General features: G+C 41.5%; 1 protein-coding gene across 1 annotated transcript in view; it reads left to right on the top strand.

Moving 5' to 3' along the window:
* The window catches only part of fstl5 (follistatin-like 5), a 173,355-nt gene that overhangs the window by 96,906 nt on the left and 57,599 nt on the right, over window positions 1–18,850 (top strand). Inside the window, exon 6 of the mRNA XM_080416855.1 lies at window positions 3,993–4,113. Within this exon, the coding sequence (XP_080272981.1) occupies window positions 3,993–4,113 (121 nt within the window). The remainder of the gene's footprint in view (window positions 1–3,992; window positions 4,114–18,850) is intronic.

Below are 18,850 nucleotides of genomic sequence, written 5' to 3'. Positions count from 1 at the left end.
ATTTAAAAAATAAAATCACAAGAATGAATGAAGGTGGACTGGCATGCACATCCAACCAAATTGGGTTCAAGTGCAGGACAAAGAAATGGCTAAAACTTACTATAATAAGGACCAGAGAGAGAGAGAGAGAGAGAGAGAGAGAGAGAGAGAGAGAGAGAGAGAGAGAGAGAGAGAGAGAGAGAGAGAGAGAGAGAGAGAGAGAGAGAGAGAGAGAGAGAGAGAGAGAGAGAGAGAGAGAGAGAGAGAGAGAGAGAGAGAGAGTTAAGCATTAATAATCGTGTATAATAAGATACTTGAACTGTTATGATGATTTCTAAGTATATTAAAGCATGAAAAAGAGTACTTTTATTTAATTACAGTTACTTTAAAATCTTGAAATGAATAGTTTTGTGTTTCTTCTGACAATTTGAATGTTTATTGCTAATAGTGGGTCTGGTATCATCTGAACCCGACCTGACACCAGACCTGTACCTGAGCTGTGAACAAAACCAAATGGAAAACCCATACTGTACTTTCATAGTTGGAATGGGGGGGAAATACAACAACATTGTACAGTAACTATTAATTGTAAAAGATGGTTTCCGTGCGACTGACTGGCTAATGTTCCAATACCTTTCAGATGGAGTGATAATTTGGCACTGGCAGAAGCTACTTTCTAAACATACATTACAGGCCTTTTTCCATCAGCGATATGTCTCAGTTCATTTAGCTCAAAGGGGTCTGGTTAAACAGCTGGTGTGTCTGTCCATGGCCAACTCTCTAATCACTTATCCTCTTTCTGCTGTGGTCTACTGTAACCAGAGGCACTGCAACTCTGTGGGTGCTGAGTGAGGACGTGTCATGAAACATTTCAGAGAGAGTTGAAGGATAAAGTCACTGATTCCAAGAGCACTCACTCGTGAATTTCTCGGAGGCCACCTGTTCTGTTGAATCAAAAACAAACAGGCTGAACCACCAAGTTTTTTTTTTCAATGATTTTGGATAATGTATTGCCCTTTGAAAATTACATCAAGGGGATTATAAAGTTTAGATTCAATACTTGGAGTTTAAAGTAAACTCACGCGCACACACACAAACACACACCTGACTGAGCAAATGCAATTCAGCCATTCTGATACAAAGTTATTTCAAAGTCAGGTTGCACCACAAAAACAACCTCAGCAGCTTTCTTTGTGAGACTGGGCCAGCTAGTCCAGATGGGAGGGCAGATTATAGTTCTACTTTCATTAAATTGTCCTTATAAATGGTACAACAGTAGAGGGAGAGAGAAAACAGACAGAAAACAAATAAGAAACGTCCAAGGGTCTCATATTCTGTAAACACCTCACCTCAAGATAAAATTGTAATTAAAATGATAAATACAAAGCAATGGCTATAGGCATAGGCCTACTTCTACTGGAAACACTTCCTAGCCACTATGGTGCTAAAGGACAAGTCATAACTTTTAATGGGAATGGGAATGGGAATCAAAACACATGAATCCACATACAGTAGAAACAAAAGGGATCAGTGAAAAGATGGACTTAACCAGAACAAGCTTCTGTCACATCCTGCTCCATCATCTTCCTGTTCTAGTTATTTCAGTTTGTGTGGGGGTTGACTGAGGGCTTCTGTATGTACAATATTCTCAGGAGACACTGAAATCCCATGACATAACGAAGGCACAGATAATGTACAGTGTAGGCGTGTATGGAATGAAGTTATTCTAAACACTCAACAAAATAACCCATCTTCAAATCCCGACATTAAAGATGTTGCTGTAATCCAAAACTCTAACCCAAACCAAACATCGAGCTGATCATGTTTCCCATGTGTTCTCCAAAATATCTGGGACAAACGTCACATCTCCACATCACCCACTTCTAGAGGTGTTTTCAACACATAAACAATTATGTTCATGATTGTTCTTGTACATTTCGACATGTCATCAGGGAGAGGAAATGTACTGTACTGATTGATCCAGGGTATAGGAGACACTGAGGATAAATCAAAACCAGTCTGAAGCGGTCAGCCATCTGACAGATGATCGACATTGATGGATGGATGTAACAGCAGTGAGGCACTGAGACAAAACCTATTTCAGACGTTCTGTATGCAATTTTCTTCACTATTGCACATTAGAATTAGTCCTTAGTCCTGATTGGCTATCCATGCTTAGTTCTATGCTTAGTTCAGCTGTTAGTACCCTATAGGTCGTACTAAAGCAGATAGTTTGGTGGCTGAGATTCTTTATGGTTATCTTTTATATTTGTTTTTACCCTTGCCAACAGAGTTTGATGGGGGTTCTGTTTTCACCATTCTGTTTGTTTGTCTGACTGTCTAGCAGGATATCTCAAGTTATAAGCGTATTGTTACAATATGTTAGGGAAGAGTGGGATCCAAGTGAAGACAATCACTGGTAGTGCAAGTTCAAACGACTAATTTATTCAACAAATAGCAGGAGGGACAAGGTTTGCAAACCTGGTGAAGCAGACAGAGGTCAAAACCAGGGAGCAGTTCAAGCAGGCTAAACAAGTCCAGACAAGCAGCCAAAAATCTAATGACTGGTAAAAGGGTCAAAAACCCCTGGAGATAGGTAAGCAGTAGTATGTGAGATGGAACTCATGAAAATACTATTTAACTTGTCAACTTTCCAAAGCTGTCATGTTTAGGAATTGTACAGCATTAATATGCAGGTAGTGTTATTTGGAGGTTTTGATTTACAACATTTTATAGGTAGATGTACAAGAAAAGCGATTCTACTATTGGATAATACTGAATGAATATGAATATGATAGGCCTATACTCTGTTGGCCCTATCAAACAAAATGGGGGAGCTGGAGAGGCAGCTGACATTGGTGGAGGTATAAGTACACTCTACAAAGTAGAATCTTTCTGTCATAACTCTGTGTTGACTTTGTCTTCTTTCTTTCTTTTTGTTTCAGTACATTGTCACATTTGGTTAAGACCAATTTTGAACATGTCTAGTTATACCTTTTTCATTATGAATACGATTCACAATGGGCAAAGATGTCAAACAAAAAGGAACATGAAAAAGACAATAAGTGTCACTGCCATGTACTATGTACCTGTTTTTTTAGAAGCTCCAGGGTTTTTTTGATTTTTCTAACCTTTTTAAGTAGTCACAAAATATTTTCCGTAATCACCGGCCTCACGGTGATCCCCTCATTACACACACAGGAGTCTCGTAGGAATCGGGAAAAAGATAATCCGATTGCGGTAATCCGTTCCATAATTGCAGCCAGTTGAAAATAGCATGTTTTGCCAAAAATACATAGTAAAAAAGCTAAAAAAATCTGAAGATCAGAGCACTACGTCACGCGAAGCTTGGCCAATCAAGGGGACAGGTAGGAAAACAGGGACAGACCGACCGACCGACCGACCGACAAAGTCTCCTGTAGGCCGACCCCCTGGGTCTGGCAAAAAGTACACAGGAGCCGAGATACAGAATTGTACTAAGTAATAAGTTAACCAGGAAGTGGATAGGAATCTAGATCTTCGAAAAATTATATATCTTTTTTTTTTTTTTGGGCGGTGAAACCGCCCCTATATGTGAGGTTTGAGATTTGCACCCCCCCAACCCTGCGCTGTGATTGGCCACCAGTGTACCCCCCTAACCCTGCACCGTGATTGGCCAATCACAGTCTATTCAGGACTGTGATTGGCTAGTGAAACATGACACATGTGCATAGCCCTATAAATAGGACTATGCACTTAAAAAAAACACATTTATGGGGTTTTTTAAGTTAGGGGTGTACAATGGTTGGTCCACAATATTACTTTTCTTTAATTTAACTTCAATCACTGTGATGACCACTGTGACCACACCGCCCACTTCACACTGGGTGTGATTTTTTATAAAAAAACGTAGATTTACGTCATTGGCAGTGAACTGTTGGATTGCAAAAACGTAGATCTACGTTTTTGGCAGGGAATGTGTTGTTAAAAGACAAATAAGAGTAACTCTCCATCAATGTGCTTCTGTGTTGAAGGTCATGAAGCAGGAGGGTTTGTCTAAGGACTTGACGGAGTGCAGTCTGTTTGACCTGTTGAAGTACAACGATGTGAATGATGATGAGCATCTGACGAAGGAGGAATTCTACTCAGCCTTTGGTGAGTCCTTGCAGAAAAAAAGAACCTTCATGTTGCCATAAATATTAACTCATTCAGTGCCAAACTTATTTCTGGCTTTATCACCCCTGTGCCAAGGCCAAAAATACATTGTAAATGAAAAAGTGCTTAGGAACCAAGATACAGCCTTTTTCAGTAAGAAGTTAAACAAGAAGTGAATGGAGCAGCAAATCTTCAAATCATCATATCTTAGGTTCTGAACATTTTTTTTCAAAAAAATAATAAAGAAATAATAATAAAATAAATAAATATTTTAAAAAAATGTCATGACGTCTGCGACGTCATTTGCACTCTGGGCTTATGAAAAACGTGACGTCTGAGACGTCATTGGCACTGAATGAGTTAACAAAACCCCATGACCTTTCCTCTAGCACAACCACCAAGATCAGAATTTTTACTTTGCACAAAACATGTCTCATAATGTAAAATACGGATTGCAGGATGAACTGTACTGATTTTGTTGACCCCATGGCCTTTGCTCTAGCCAGCCCTGGTGCCACAAGTCCCCTTCAGGTGAAACATTCAAGCATGCATGAGGAAGACTGAATCAGTACTGTACTTTGTTAACCACTTTAAGGTACCACTTTACCACGCTGCAGTATGATGCATTGTGATCTTTAGAGCATTTATTTTTGAAATAATTTAGAAATGTTTCTTCCTCAGAGAGTATCCATTGGAATCTAACCATCAGATTTTGAGATATTGTTAATGCAATTGGATATCTGGGCCTAATGGTGGTGCTAGCGCAAAGGCTAGTGGGTCAGCAAAATCATCAAAAGGAACATCCTCTGGGGAGCATGCAAATTCCATGGCAATCAAGCCAGTATTCTGTAGATAATGGACATTTTTGGGGGAAGAAAAGTGTTGGATGGATGGACAGATGACCGACTGACCGACAAGGACATCCTTAGTGCGCCGTTGCTAGCGGGGCCGTGATGTTAAATGTACAGCACTGTTGCACCATTTCGCTCCCCTCATTCGACTTTCTTTCGACTTCCGTCTAATGTACATGCCATGAAGCATTTCCTTGGTCAGAGAATAAAGAATTGCAACTAACTGTATTTTATATAAATATTTTGTAGATATTTTGACAGAACGCCCCATTCAAACATATCCATAACAATGTGAGCATAATGAATCAACTCAAAATACATGTAATGAAGCTGAAATGAAATTAATAATACAATTCATAGACAGGAATTATAAAGTGTATTGTCGTCAGAGTACAATTTTTTCCACAATTTCATATTTTAATTTAAACATTGTTAAGCATAATTAAGCAAGTCTCCAGTTTGAATACTAAGATCTTCCAGTATATGGCAGTTATTTATTAACATGCTACATTGTAATAATTATTCTGTTTCACATCTCTTCCATCTCTCTACAACAACGTGTTGGTCGTGTCTGCCATAACTGTATGAACCTTGTGGGCTACATAAAAGCCAATGCTGCCTAATTAAGTTTAGATTGCTGACTTTGCAGCGCATAGCAGCCCACTCATCCTTAACATTATGAACTCTCAAATTGTTACAGCCTACTACTTTAAGGAACAGGACATATAGGTTAAGAGAATGGTAAACTATTTGATATTTAGCCAATGGTTTATTGACTGACAACTCAAATCTGTTGGCAGCTGAAGTATACGCGCACAGTGTGTTCTCTAGTTCAGTTTGCTAGATGGATAAAAATGAGCTTCTGTAAGGAGTCTGTGTCTGACTAGACAAGGGATTAAAGAAATATTAAACAGCATAATGATGGCTCAAAAGTTAAGGAAACAAGTTGTTAGGATTGTAGAGAAAATGTAGGTATCCTTTCTAACTTCTGATTTGATGGGTAGCTGCCTCCAAAGTATGTGTTCTGCGTTTACTTTAGTCACACAGAGATCTTCCGTGGCCGGCGCTAGGTGCTAAAACTGATTGTGCCAGCGCTATGATATCTTCGCTCCAACTTAAGACCAGCTTGGAGCTTGTCTTATCAGCAGCGCAGAGTGCGAGTGTTTGGTTTAGTATCTACACAGCAAGGACGCTCAGGGAATTACAGCTCACTATCAGAGGGGCGATGATGACAGAGAGTCTACGCATTATAGATATACTGTAGATAGAATACTCCTTTATGAATTCAAATACTACAAGGTAGGATCTGGCATCTGATCTTTGTCAGTCATTTGTCATTTTGCCAGTTTTTAATGCCATCTGGCCAGGAACTCGAACCGACAACCTTCGGGATACTTGTCCACTTCTGTAACTTCTGGTCAATACCCACCGCCTAAGTTGCCCACCTACCCCTACCCCCCCACAGCAGGCCCTCTGTTTCTGTAAAAACAGACAAATAAAGTGTAATATGACTCCAATCTCTCTAACTACCTCCCCCATCACTTTTCACTGTTTATTTTTTAGCCACGTCGAGCTGAACTGCGAACAATTAAATTAGATAATTGTATGTGACTGAAAGCTCTGGGATTTGCTTAACCCGTGTCTCTCTCTCTTTCTCCCTTTTCCTTTTTATCCCAGTGTGGCACTGCTGAATATGTTTTAACCCATTTAGACCTGAGGCCGATTCTAAAAACGCCTTCTAAATCCTGACCTAAGTTTTCTGAAAAACTTCAAATATGTATTCAAAAATGACAAATAGTGTATGTTGCTATATACTGTACATAGCAACAGGAACCCCAAAAGGGTTTCCCGTCTTGAAAGGTATAGTTACAAATAGGGGTTTCCGTCCAAAATGGGTTAATAATCAGTGATATTAGTATTATATAGTACGTAGTAGTAATGATAATTCAGGGCCAACTAACTAATTAACTAACTAACAAATTAAATGGAATAAAATAGAATATGATTAATAAAGTAGAAATGAATGAGGCTGAAAGTAAAATGAGTATTTGAAATTATAAAAGTCTCCAGTGTTATGAGATGTGTAACTCAACAATATCAACCAGAGTGTCCCTTAAAGCTAAGCTACTTCAGATAAGATTCACCTCGGTGGCCTTGTCGTTAGATTGTCCGCCCTGAGACTGGGAGATCGGGGTTTGAATCCCCGGCCGGGTCATACCAAAAAATGGGACCGAATGCCTCCCTGCTTGGCACTCAGCATCAACTGTTGGATTGGGGGTAACTCCCTGTGAGTGTGACATACTAACCTCATGTCCAGTGTGTGTTGTACATCAAGCTGGTTCACGCTACAGAAACAGGAGATAGGCTCCTGCCTTATGGGCCTCATGGCTCGGCAAGGCTTACTTACTTCAGGTAAGAGAGTGTTTCTCTGTTGATAGTTCTGTTGATATTTATTACTATCTTATGTGTCCGATGTGTGGTGCCACACAGAATCCAGCCTGAAGCCTTTTATTTTTGCCGTTTATAGTGGCCATAATCTGAAAAGGGTGCCTGCAGAAATGTATGCAAATATTGTAATCACTCTTGAAAAGTAAACTGTCACAAAGTAAATCCTACTGATCCAGTAAGTCCTGGATTACGGTGCAGTATTTGCAAAGAACAGCAGTAAATGGATCTCAGTGAAAACCAAAACACCTGTCGTGCTGCTTTATTAATAAGGAGCTCTCTGGTATCTTTGTGGAATATTCAAAGCATGGACACATTGTTTGTCACTGCAGGAGATAAGAGTTGTAATGGACATGCATTATTCATTCACTCCTGCCGTGCATAGATTTAGAGGAGGGGGTGGAATCAATTTGCCTGAACCAGCAGTGAGAGAGCTGTCTGGCAGGACTGATGTCTTTTAATTAGATGATGTTATAGATATGAGTGATGGCTGCCACATCATAGATAGGCAGCCTGCTGTCATCCTTGAATAATTTGGTAAATGATGGCTGGCCCAGTGCATTGTGGGTAGAGCAGACTGATAAAAAAAACTAGAAAAAGTGCTCCTCGGAGCTCAGGTCTCCGCCAGGTCAGGTAGGTTATTGTGGGCCAGCAATGTTCGGAATTCGCCAATGAGGATGGAATATGAAAAATCGGACGGATCCGTCATGATCACTTGACTATAGAGATTATGTGTTGATTTGATTTGCGTGATGTTTGGAAAATTGGGAATAATATAAAAGAAAATGTTTTGCAAAAATCGGCCTCCTGGTGGCGCTATGATAGGGCAATATTAAAATTTGTGGCATTTGTTCCTCAACGTAGTGCGAATGTGCGTGCAAAGTTTCACCGCAATCGGATGATTTGCAGAATTTTGTTCAAAACGAGCCACTCCTGCAAACTTTAGACGTCAATCTTAGCCAATCAGAATTGAAATTATGAAAAATCAACCCACATTTTTTTAATCAGCCTCATGGTGGCGCTATAAGAGCCCACTTCACGTTTTGGCCTATAATACAGCTTCAACAGTAGCGTATGTTGTACAATCAAAATCCTTTTTTCCCTGGATTCTTTGGATCATGACGCAACTCCCCATATAGACTCTGGCCTTTTGTGCCAGCTAGACTTCAGTTTTTGCTACCACTAGTAAAAAAAAAATTGCCAAAACTCACACAAATTATCTCTGGAGCCATGTAATCACGATGTATCAGTCCGATTTGTCAGATTCCATTCCAATTGGCTATGACTGCCTTAGTTGCCATAGTTTACGAGCCCTGGGTAGGTAACCCAGTTTGGCGGACACATGCACACCGTGAAGCGCACTTTCTCAATAAATTAGCTTTGCTCGTGGCTACGGGTGTGTGACTGCTCTTCTGGTCCTTGGTCTGCCCCGTGGCGTATTCCCAGCTCGACGTGCTCTGAAGACCTCCTCCCTTTGTTTTCTACATATTGAATAATATGTACAGCAATAGCACTCTGTACAGGGATTTTTTTTTTTTTTGTTAATTGTAGTTTTGTAGCAAACAAAGGCTTATGAGATTTTAGAAGGTTTTGATCAACAAGATAATCTCCACATCTCAACACACCTTTTAATGTTTTCTGAACCACACACAATTAAAAGAAGATTTATTAAGCACATAAAAACTTTATTATAACTTAGATTATAATGTATGTCACAGAACTTAACACAACACTCTCTCTAGTGCATGTTAATCACAAAAGTTATTTTTGTCTGCATAAAAAAATGGAAATCTCACCAGGGACCTCATTAAAAACTCACCTCTGAGTTTTAGCAACTAACTGTAGCTTAGCAGGCACAGATGTATATCCATGTGATCGCTATGCAGTAGTGACACTATACAGTATGTACTGCAGTCAAGGGTTGTTGTACTATACATGCACTGGCCCTTACACTATACAGTCGTTAGCCTAAATATCCTGTGAACAGTAGGCACTTTGAATACTTTGATACACATACGAATACTAATTAAATAGCATTTTATTCATTAAAATAAGTTCTGGGTTGCAGATTTTATGGTTAATCATTTCCCAGATTGTGTCCTGGGTAGTATCTAACTTGTGCTCCAGCCTCCACGACTTGATCAACGCAGTAATGTCCGCCTGCCTGCGTTCATTGCTCACAGTAAGATCTTAAATGTTAATGTAACACCCTGAGTGTAAACTCTGTGTTAATATAACACTGAGGATTTTTCACTGTGCTCCAAAATTCTCATACTGCTTACTTGCTTACATGGAACACTAATGTTGTTCAAATGGATCTACTCAGTACACTTGAATAAACCTAATGTATCTAATGCTTTTCTTTTCAAAGCTGTGCTATGAATTGTTTAAGAAAAACTTCATAATATACATTACATTACATTACATTACAGTCATTTGGCAGACGCTTTTATCCAAAGCGACTTACAATAAGTGAAGCGACTTACAATAAGTGTATAATATACAGTACAACAATGAGACAAATCAGTCAAAATCTTTGGTTTGATTGCGGTGGTGTATTTTTTTTTTGAGAGAGAGAGAGGATGGAGAATATAAATTGCAGACTTGAATTAATTCTAAGCAAGCAAACAGAAGAGTGAGCAACAGAAGGAGTGTATATTTCTTAGCAGTGCTGGGAGCCCCACAGCTGCTCAACGAGCCTTAGTAACTGTCAGCATGCTTTAGCAATCTGGATAAACAACTCACTATTGAACATTTAACCTCCCCCACCACCACCCCATGGAGTCAGAGGGTGCCTCTATACCCCCACCTCCACCTTCCACTTCTACCTCCACCCTACAGCTCTGCCTCCACCCCCTCCCTCACCCACTCTGGTTTGTTGATCAGATACAGTTGATTTGTTTCCCGGCCAACAATTGTTTGTTGCCCTGAACATTTAACACACATACAGTCTACTACGTACATAGTAAACATACATAAACACACAGTCAATCAAACAAGTTCACACATAATACTGTATATGTACACACACAGTTATATCATACAAGTAAGACGCGCAAACGCTGGAAGCGAACGCAGCTCGAAAATATTGTGTATTTACGGACTTGTAATCCGTGTTATTTCACCGTGATGGGGAGAGAACAGTGTGTGTGTGTGTGTGTGTGTGTGTGTGTGTGTGTGTGTGTGTGTGTGTGTGTGTGTGTGTGTGTGTGTGTGTGTGTGTGTGTGTGTGTGTGTGTGTGTGTGTGTGTGTGTGTGTGTGTTTTGCAGGCTGTTGTGCATTTTAATCAGAGCACTGTCTACATTCCTGCACTCTGGCGCATTCTGGCGGCTGCACACAGGCAGTGCACGCACACAGAGACACAGACACACACACACACACACACACACACACACACACACACACACAACCCGAGCACGGTTTCATAGTAAGCTGCACTTGGGCGGAGGCGCGCCTCCTTCCGTGTTCGCAACAACTCCTCGAGCCTGAGTTATACTTAGTTGCAGTGTCGCACTCCAAAAATAGCAGATCTACAAGCTCACAACGTGGTGCCATGTAACATCTGTGAGCTTGTAGATCTGCTATTTTCAGTGTGTGACTCTGGCACACAACCAGGAATAAAACAGATATCTTCACAAAAATAAAATTGGCTTCAATAAAAATACATTTCTGTGTGTGTGCGCACGCCCACACAAGAGATTCAGAGATTGTAAGAGATTCATGGCCTCTGCATGCTGCAGCATAAGTGCCTCTATTATTTACTCATTGCAGTGAGATAGGGAATTTTTCATTAGTTGTTTTCCACAAGGTGGCCATGATAAAAATTAGTCCAATTAGGTTTCAGCTCAGACTGCCTTGCATACTAATGCAGAGGTGTCCCTCAGGATGACTCCAACAGCTGCTATGTCAGCTTCCATGCTGGAGGTACCTCTCATCTTTTACACACACCTCTGTGTTTATTGTGTCAACACTGAGGGAGTTTATTTGCATTATTCTGTTGACTTTCACCTAATTTCTACATTTGAGGCTTATTAAAAAACAGCAGCATATAAAAACAAAACTCACCTGGAGGATAATTTCCATTTCTGTTAATTTCTTCAGGTTAGGACATTAAAGGATTCACCTATGTGTTACTAAAAGCTGAGGTCTATTTGATCTATAAATCCTGTTTGATCCCTCACAATGAAAATGTAATTATGTGGATATTATAACGGATTTGTATGTCCTGATGTGAACCATTTACACCTTTAGAGTCTTATTTAACACCAACAGCATACATTTAAAAGGATTGTCTGATGTCCACAGTTTGCAAAAATAAACATTTCTATTACAACAATGAAGAGAATATAAGCACTTGACGGTGTGTGAAGCTGTCCTCAGGGCTTCAGATAAACAGTAGGTTGTTTCGTTCTAACAGCCGAGTCAGACGTCTCCTTCAACAGGAATGTTTACACCTATCATCAGACCTGTAAGAGTATCACAGGAGAACCACATGAATGTGTATTCTGTCCTCTGCTTGAAGCTCTATCAGTCTGACTGCTGAACACCTTACATTCTGGAACTCTCTCTTATCTCTACTGCAAAATGTCAGCGGCAAAGCCATTGGACCGTGCAACCATTTCCAGCTCAGTAATACTGAAGTGTGTGTGTGTGTGTGTGTGTGTGTGTGTGTGTGTGTGTGTGTGTGTGTGTGTGTGTGTGTGTGTGTGTGTGTGTGTGTGTGTGTGTGTGTGTGTGTGTGTGTGTGTGTGTGTGTGTGTGTGTGTGTGTGTGTGTGTGTGTGTGTGTGTGTGGAGGAAGAAAGAGAGTGATGGAGAATGATAGAGAACAGAGTGTGGTCAGAGGTTTGTGTAGCTGGCTAAGCTAACCCCTGTGCCATTTGTCTTCATGCAAGAACAAGCCCAATGCAACATACACACGTGCATGCACACACGCACACACACACACACATGCACGCACACAAGCGTATACACTCCTATTTTCTAGCACTTGTTGGTGATTTACTGTGGCTATGACCAACATTCACCGCTGGCAGCTCTGAGAGAGTAAATCAAACAGGTGTTCGTCCACCGTTAATCACTAATTACTGAGTAGACAGAGATGATTGATCCTTCCCATGGGGGACTTTGAACCACAGGACCCCCAAATCAGAGCCAAGACCACTTCTTATCCTCACACTCCATTTCCACCAAAGCAAAGTTTGAGGGCCAGTTCAGAGCAGTGCCTAATCTCAAACCAGTTTTTATGTTTTGACAGCTCTAAGCCAGGAGAACTGCACAGCGGCACCAACTCTTTGCACCAACTCTTTGCTGGAAACACTTAAGACAGGAGTTGGGAGCGGGATTATAATGACCAACCAAGACCAAGGCTGCTTCTCAATAATTCTACTTGCCTGTACTTGTGAACTTGCGATACATTCAAATTGGTATTGTCATATCAACTGGATGACTTGACCACAACCGTAATGGAAGGTTCTACACGCTACGGCTCCATTTCATATAAGGTTCTCAGAACCTAACTTGGTTCGTGCGCAGGTAGTACTAATCCTGAGTCGTCGTCTCCCCCCCCACACACACACACACAGATTTGCAGCAAATGGAGATCGCTGCTGGGAGCGTATTCCCTGCAGCACATTAAGATAAAAAGAGGCTGTAATTGAACAGTTTAGAGAGAGATCGTTATTGAAGGAGATTTCTGTCAACATGTGTCCTCGACCCAACACCAACATCTCCACCTCAGTCTCACAAAGGTGTTTGACTGCCGTGAGCCGCTGATTGCACCGATGTTATCAGTGTTGGTATGAGGGGGGGTATTGGCGTATCGGCCAATACCCAGCATCCTACATCACTATCCACTGTGAAATATGTTGAGCACCTTGGATGTTAGAGGAATAATAATTGAGTTTGAGAGTAGGAGTGTCATTGTTGTTATGAAATGTCACCTCCCTGGAGGGATGTTTTATTGAGGCATTCTCAATAAACGTTCCCAGAAAAATGAGTTGAAGCTTCACAGAATTGTAGCCATTTGTATCCTGGCTTTGCAACACTGATCATCATGACACTGCACTCGCACAGCTTTGGTTTACACTTTTGGAAACAGTTCTGTTGGAGCGTGGACAGTAAAAAAACATCCATCCATCCAACCATCTTTTTCAAGTCAAGTTGTGGACGCGGTAGTTCCAGGAGAGAATCCCAGACTTACCTTTCCCTGGCCACGTTAGCCAGCTCTATAACTGGTGGATCCTGAGGCCAGCAGGGAGATGTATTCACCCCACCTGATCCTTTGTAAGCCCATGGCCTCTTCCCATCTGGGCATACCTGGAAAACCTCCCTAGGGAGGAGTAGAGCAGCGGCTCTACTCCGAGTCTCTCACGGATGACTGAGCTTCTCACCTTATCCCTTAGGGAGATGCCAGCCATCCTCCTGAGAAAACAAGTTTCTGCCACTTGTATCCACGATCTCGTACTTTCAGTCAAGACCCACATTTTATGACCTTTGGTGAGATCAGAAGCCAGACTGCCTGGTAGGTAGACTTTGCTTTCTGACTCAGCTCTCTTTTCATCACAATGGTGAGGTATACAGCAAAAGCGGTACTACTCCTCCTGCTCAGATTCTCCGGCTTATCTCGCTCTCCCTCCTCCCTTTACTCATGAACAGGACCCTGAGATACTTGAAGTCCTTCACTTAGGGTAAGGAATCATCCCCCTACCTGTAGGGAATGAGCAGAACAGTAGAAATAGCTTATCAATGAATTATGCAGTGATTGACCAATCCAGAATCGAGCATTCAACCAAGCCATGTACTATTATAATAGCAGTGGGATTTATTGCACGCCCACTGTCCGTGATGAGCAGGGGTCTTACCAAACTAAAATTCAGTGTTAAAGCTGTTAACTTGACTGAAGTACAGTTAAATTGTGTTTAGGAGACCTCAACCTCCCCTGGTGGAGATTTATTTCTTTATTTCTTGTGGTTTGAGGAACAAGACACCAATGTTCTTTCACAGTCATACCATGTACTGGCAGTTTGGCTGCCATGGACCAATAGTTGAGGTCATGAGTCATAAGGACATGGCAAGATTTAGGAGGTATTCTAAATCTGCACAGAGCCATATAAGGAGAGTTGCGTCAACTCCGTTCACTTCATCGGGCCAGCCTTCTATGGGTGAATAGTGACAAAGCCCCCAGTTTACGGAATGCACTGGAGCGAGCGTTTTTCACTATTCCGAGTTTACATGAACCACGTGACCGCCGCTGTTTTCTGCCCTCGAGGTGACGCAACTCTCTAATAAAGGCTCTGGATCTGCATTCTGCACTACGCCAACTCAACTCCCAACCCTTAACACATTGACCGCCGGGCCCGTAGTTCTACGGGCCGTTAAATCCAACGGTTAAGCGCCGATCCCGTAGCCTACGGGCTGTGGTGCTTTTTCCTTTTTTTCGATTTTTTTTTTTTTCAATTTTCCAGGGGGACCATTTTCAGTGTAACACCACCCGAAATCGACCGGAAGTGCGATCACGTTTTTTGTTTCCCGTCTGCCTCCATTATAAGTCGTACACAAAAAGCCCTGTAAAACCTGTACAGGACATGTAGTTTTTCATCCTCGCATTTCCCATGTTAACATAAACGATCAGAACTCAAACACGGCGGCTCCGTTTGACACGCGGTCTCGACGAGTAGACACCAGGACATGTGCCCGTTGTTTACAAACAGTGGATCGGGCAATCTAAAGGATTTTAACGGGGCCTATGGCGACCTGAAAAAAACAAAAAACAACAATAAAACCTTGGCACTGGTGAGTACATTATGAGATTAGCCCTTGGCGGTGGATGTGTTAATATGCTTCATGAAATCCTTGTTCTTAATTGCTTCATTTCACTGAAGTGAACGATGACCCAATCAATCGTACATAATGTATGTTAGCACAGAAACGTTTGGTTGAGGAAAATTATTTTCAACATAACCAAGTTCCCCTTTCCACGAAATAAAATGAGGGAAATGTGTTGCAAACTCAATAGTTTGAATTAAGTTTTAATGAGGCTCCGCAGAAGCAGAGAGCCTGTGTTCTCTGTGATTCCACATATCGCTGTGATTCCACAGGGTACAATCTACGCTATTCTCTTCAAAGCACAGCTCACGCAGTCTGACTGTTGTTACGTGTGTCTTTGTCACACACACGCACACACACACACACATGCACACGCACACGCACACGCACACACACACACACGCACACACACACACACACACACACACACACACACACACACACACATGCTTTATTGATCCAACATGATAGAAGATCACAGTCCCACTGTCCCATGGGCTTTCACATTGCCTTGAAATTGGTTATTATATGTTTCGTGTATCTATTTAATCCCATGAAATTTCCATGATCTATTTCAGGATCAATAGAAATGATGGCTTACTGTTGTGACAGGAGTTCCTCTCTCCTGGAGGCAGAAACAACACATTTTATCTTCAGCCAATGAAAGAGAGTTGTTAATTAAGTAGCAGCTGTCTCCTTTTTATAACCGGATAATCTGGTCAATTAAATCTCTTTTATAGATTTGATCTTAAAATGATATGTACAAATCATGGACAATTAATACAAAGCTTTCATGCGAGTGCAAAATGGGGAACCTCTTAATGCCTTAAAGGGATATTTCACTTTCAAAAAAACTTTTGGTCATTTTATCGTCTACTCAGGCCTTTGTGAGCCCCCCAGACAGTTTATAAGTTGCTTGATTCAGTATTTAGATATCTGATATTCATTTTATCAGACACCTTCCTATACAAACCCATTGTAACTTCAAACTTCATTTTAACCATGTTAGATTCATCAAAAACACTCGTCCTTGGTTCTGGTGACTAATCCTGTCCTCTCCTAATGCGTGAGGGGGCCGTGTTTTTTCAATTACTTTTTTAATTTATTTTTAATATTTTTTGGGGAAAATGAAAAAAATTAAATACAATACAAAATGTATCCACCACATTTGATTGGGTAAAATGCGGCCTGCTTCCTGATCTGAAGGCACGCTAAAATGTAATCAGTAATCAACTAAAACTACTGTTAACCCATTCAATCCGAGAACGCATGAGCTTGTAGATCTGCTATTTTTGAAATATATAATATAAATATGTACCAAATCTTTGTTTCTGGGGCGGGGGGGGACACAATTTTGAGATGCGGGTCCACGGCCAAATACTTAATCTAAAAAATATATATAAATCCTAACAGTATATGTTGCTATATCAGTGGTGCTCCAACTTTTTCATGTCAAGGGGACCCAAAATTATGTTATTAGTATTTGGCCGCGGACCCCCATCTGAAAATATTTAGTTCCAGGGACCCCCAGAAGCAAATATCGGAGTTTAAAATGTTCGCTTTAAAAAAATATGTACATTCAAAGATTTGCACAATTGTCAAGATTTTTCAGAAATAGCAGATCTACAGGCTTGTAGATTAAAAATGTACTGTACTTGAGTAAATAGTTACTTTACACCACTGATGGTTAGTAGAGGGCTATGCCTTTTTCCCCAAAAAATCTGCACGTCATCCTACATATATAGCGTAACACAGTAGAACACACCACTGACGTAGGTGATGCATGCGCCTCTTTCCCCTCCTAGCATGCGCCTTGGCTCCAACAGTGTCAATGTTCCCGCAGCCAGTTACGGGTGCCTGATGCAGTGCCCTGCCAGCCTTATCCTTCTCTCTCTAATCTTGTCCCGTGACCCGTGGAAGGCCTCTGTAGAGGTCCACTTTTGCCGCTGTGCTGTGAGTGTCCATGTCTCAGCCCCGTACAGCGGTACTGATTCCACAGTAGCCACGAATAGCCACCTCTCACGAACCGTTCATCTCCCACGTCAGATATCCACACTCTCTTCGTCCCACACAAGGCATTCCAGGCAAGTGACCTCCGGACCTTCAGATCCTGTTCCGACGAATGCCATCTCCCCAAGACCTCCCACTACGGCCGACCAGTAGGTGTCGTACAGCGACAATGACACACTCCCATGACAGCTTCCCACCCGTGAACACTGGCAATTGTGTTCATTGGAGCACCCTGTTTAGCCAGAGATGTGTTTTTCCCCCATTAAATCACCCAGACTCCCCTAAGAAAACAACCTTTTTTCAAACCTTCTGAGTTGGATGTATAATCCTGGTCCTGACTGTATAGGTTTGATTGTGTTTTAAAGAGATTTCAGTCGTCACTTCTACATGTGTGAATGCCAGAAACCTGCTGCGTTAGCCACGTTCACAGTTCAAAGACAGCCAACATAGGGGACACATTCAAATGAATGGGAAGGTTCAAATGCATTCTCAGGCTTCCACTAAAAGGACCACCAGAGGTCCAGGGTAATTTGAAGCCCTTCTTCGTGGAGATTCTCTGGGCTGCAGTGAGCTAACACCATTTGCTGGCCCTCCATTTTCATTAGCTTTTTTGTATTTCATGCCCCTAGGAGCAGAACAAATTGAGGCTTCCTTTTGCACCGCTGCTCATTACCCCAAGAGGGAGATTAAAAAGCACTCTCACACAGGAACATTGCATAACAGCACAGGACGCTGAGAAGCGTCATTTGTACATATCCACCCCTTTAACCTGCTGTACGTGCACACATACAAACAACACACACACACACACACACACACACACACACACACACACACACACACACACACACACACACACACACACACACACACACACACACACACACGCTGTTGTGGGCATTCTGGCTGAATGTTTCCTGCTGGTGTTAGGCTAAACATAATCTCTTTAGTCATGCTCCATCAAATCCAGGCGCTTCCTAGGAGAACATCTGACCTACATCTCAAGGTTGCATGTAGGTACATTAGCACCGAGCTGACCCCTGGTCACTGGTCTCTGTGTAGACAGGTCCCACCTGAAGGCTATTAGTCACTCCTTATGGGGAGAACTTGAGGTCAGGTTGCAGATTTAACCACAGACAAAATCTAACGCACATAAGTCCTTTGCAAGGTTTGAGTTATGATATCAGTGTCGTGGCGGTCTTCTGTAATAATTAACGTCAGGGGCGGTTATAAATAAGTAAGTTAGCTGATGCATAATATCTCCTCCACGTTTGTCCTCCGTTTGCTTCTCGCGTGCTGATCAGTTCACACAGTGCTCTACGGCGCACCACAGTGGCTTGGTGGCAAAGTGCAGTTATATTATTCACAAGTGAATAATGTTCTCCATGTTTTTGCAGAGCACAGCGAAGCAGCAGGGTGTTCTAATCAGTCGTGCCTATATATGTGTGTGATGCAGTGGTGTAAAAAGTACTCAAATGTTTAACTTTTTACTTTTACGGCAATGTAGAAATAAATTACTTAAGTAAAAGTATTAATACTGCAATATGGAAATACTCTGTTACAAGTAAAAGTACAGAATTAAAAATGTACTTGAGTAAAAGTAC

The sequence above is a fragment of the Gymnoscopelus braueri genome (genome assembly GCF_963280865.1).
Source record: "Gymnoscopelus braueri genome assembly, chromosome: 20".
NCBI lineage: Eukaryota > Metazoa > Chordata > Actinopteri > Myctophiformes > Myctophidae > Gymnoscopelus > Gymnoscopelus braueri.
This window is presented reverse-complemented; position numbering and strand designations above follow the sequence as displayed.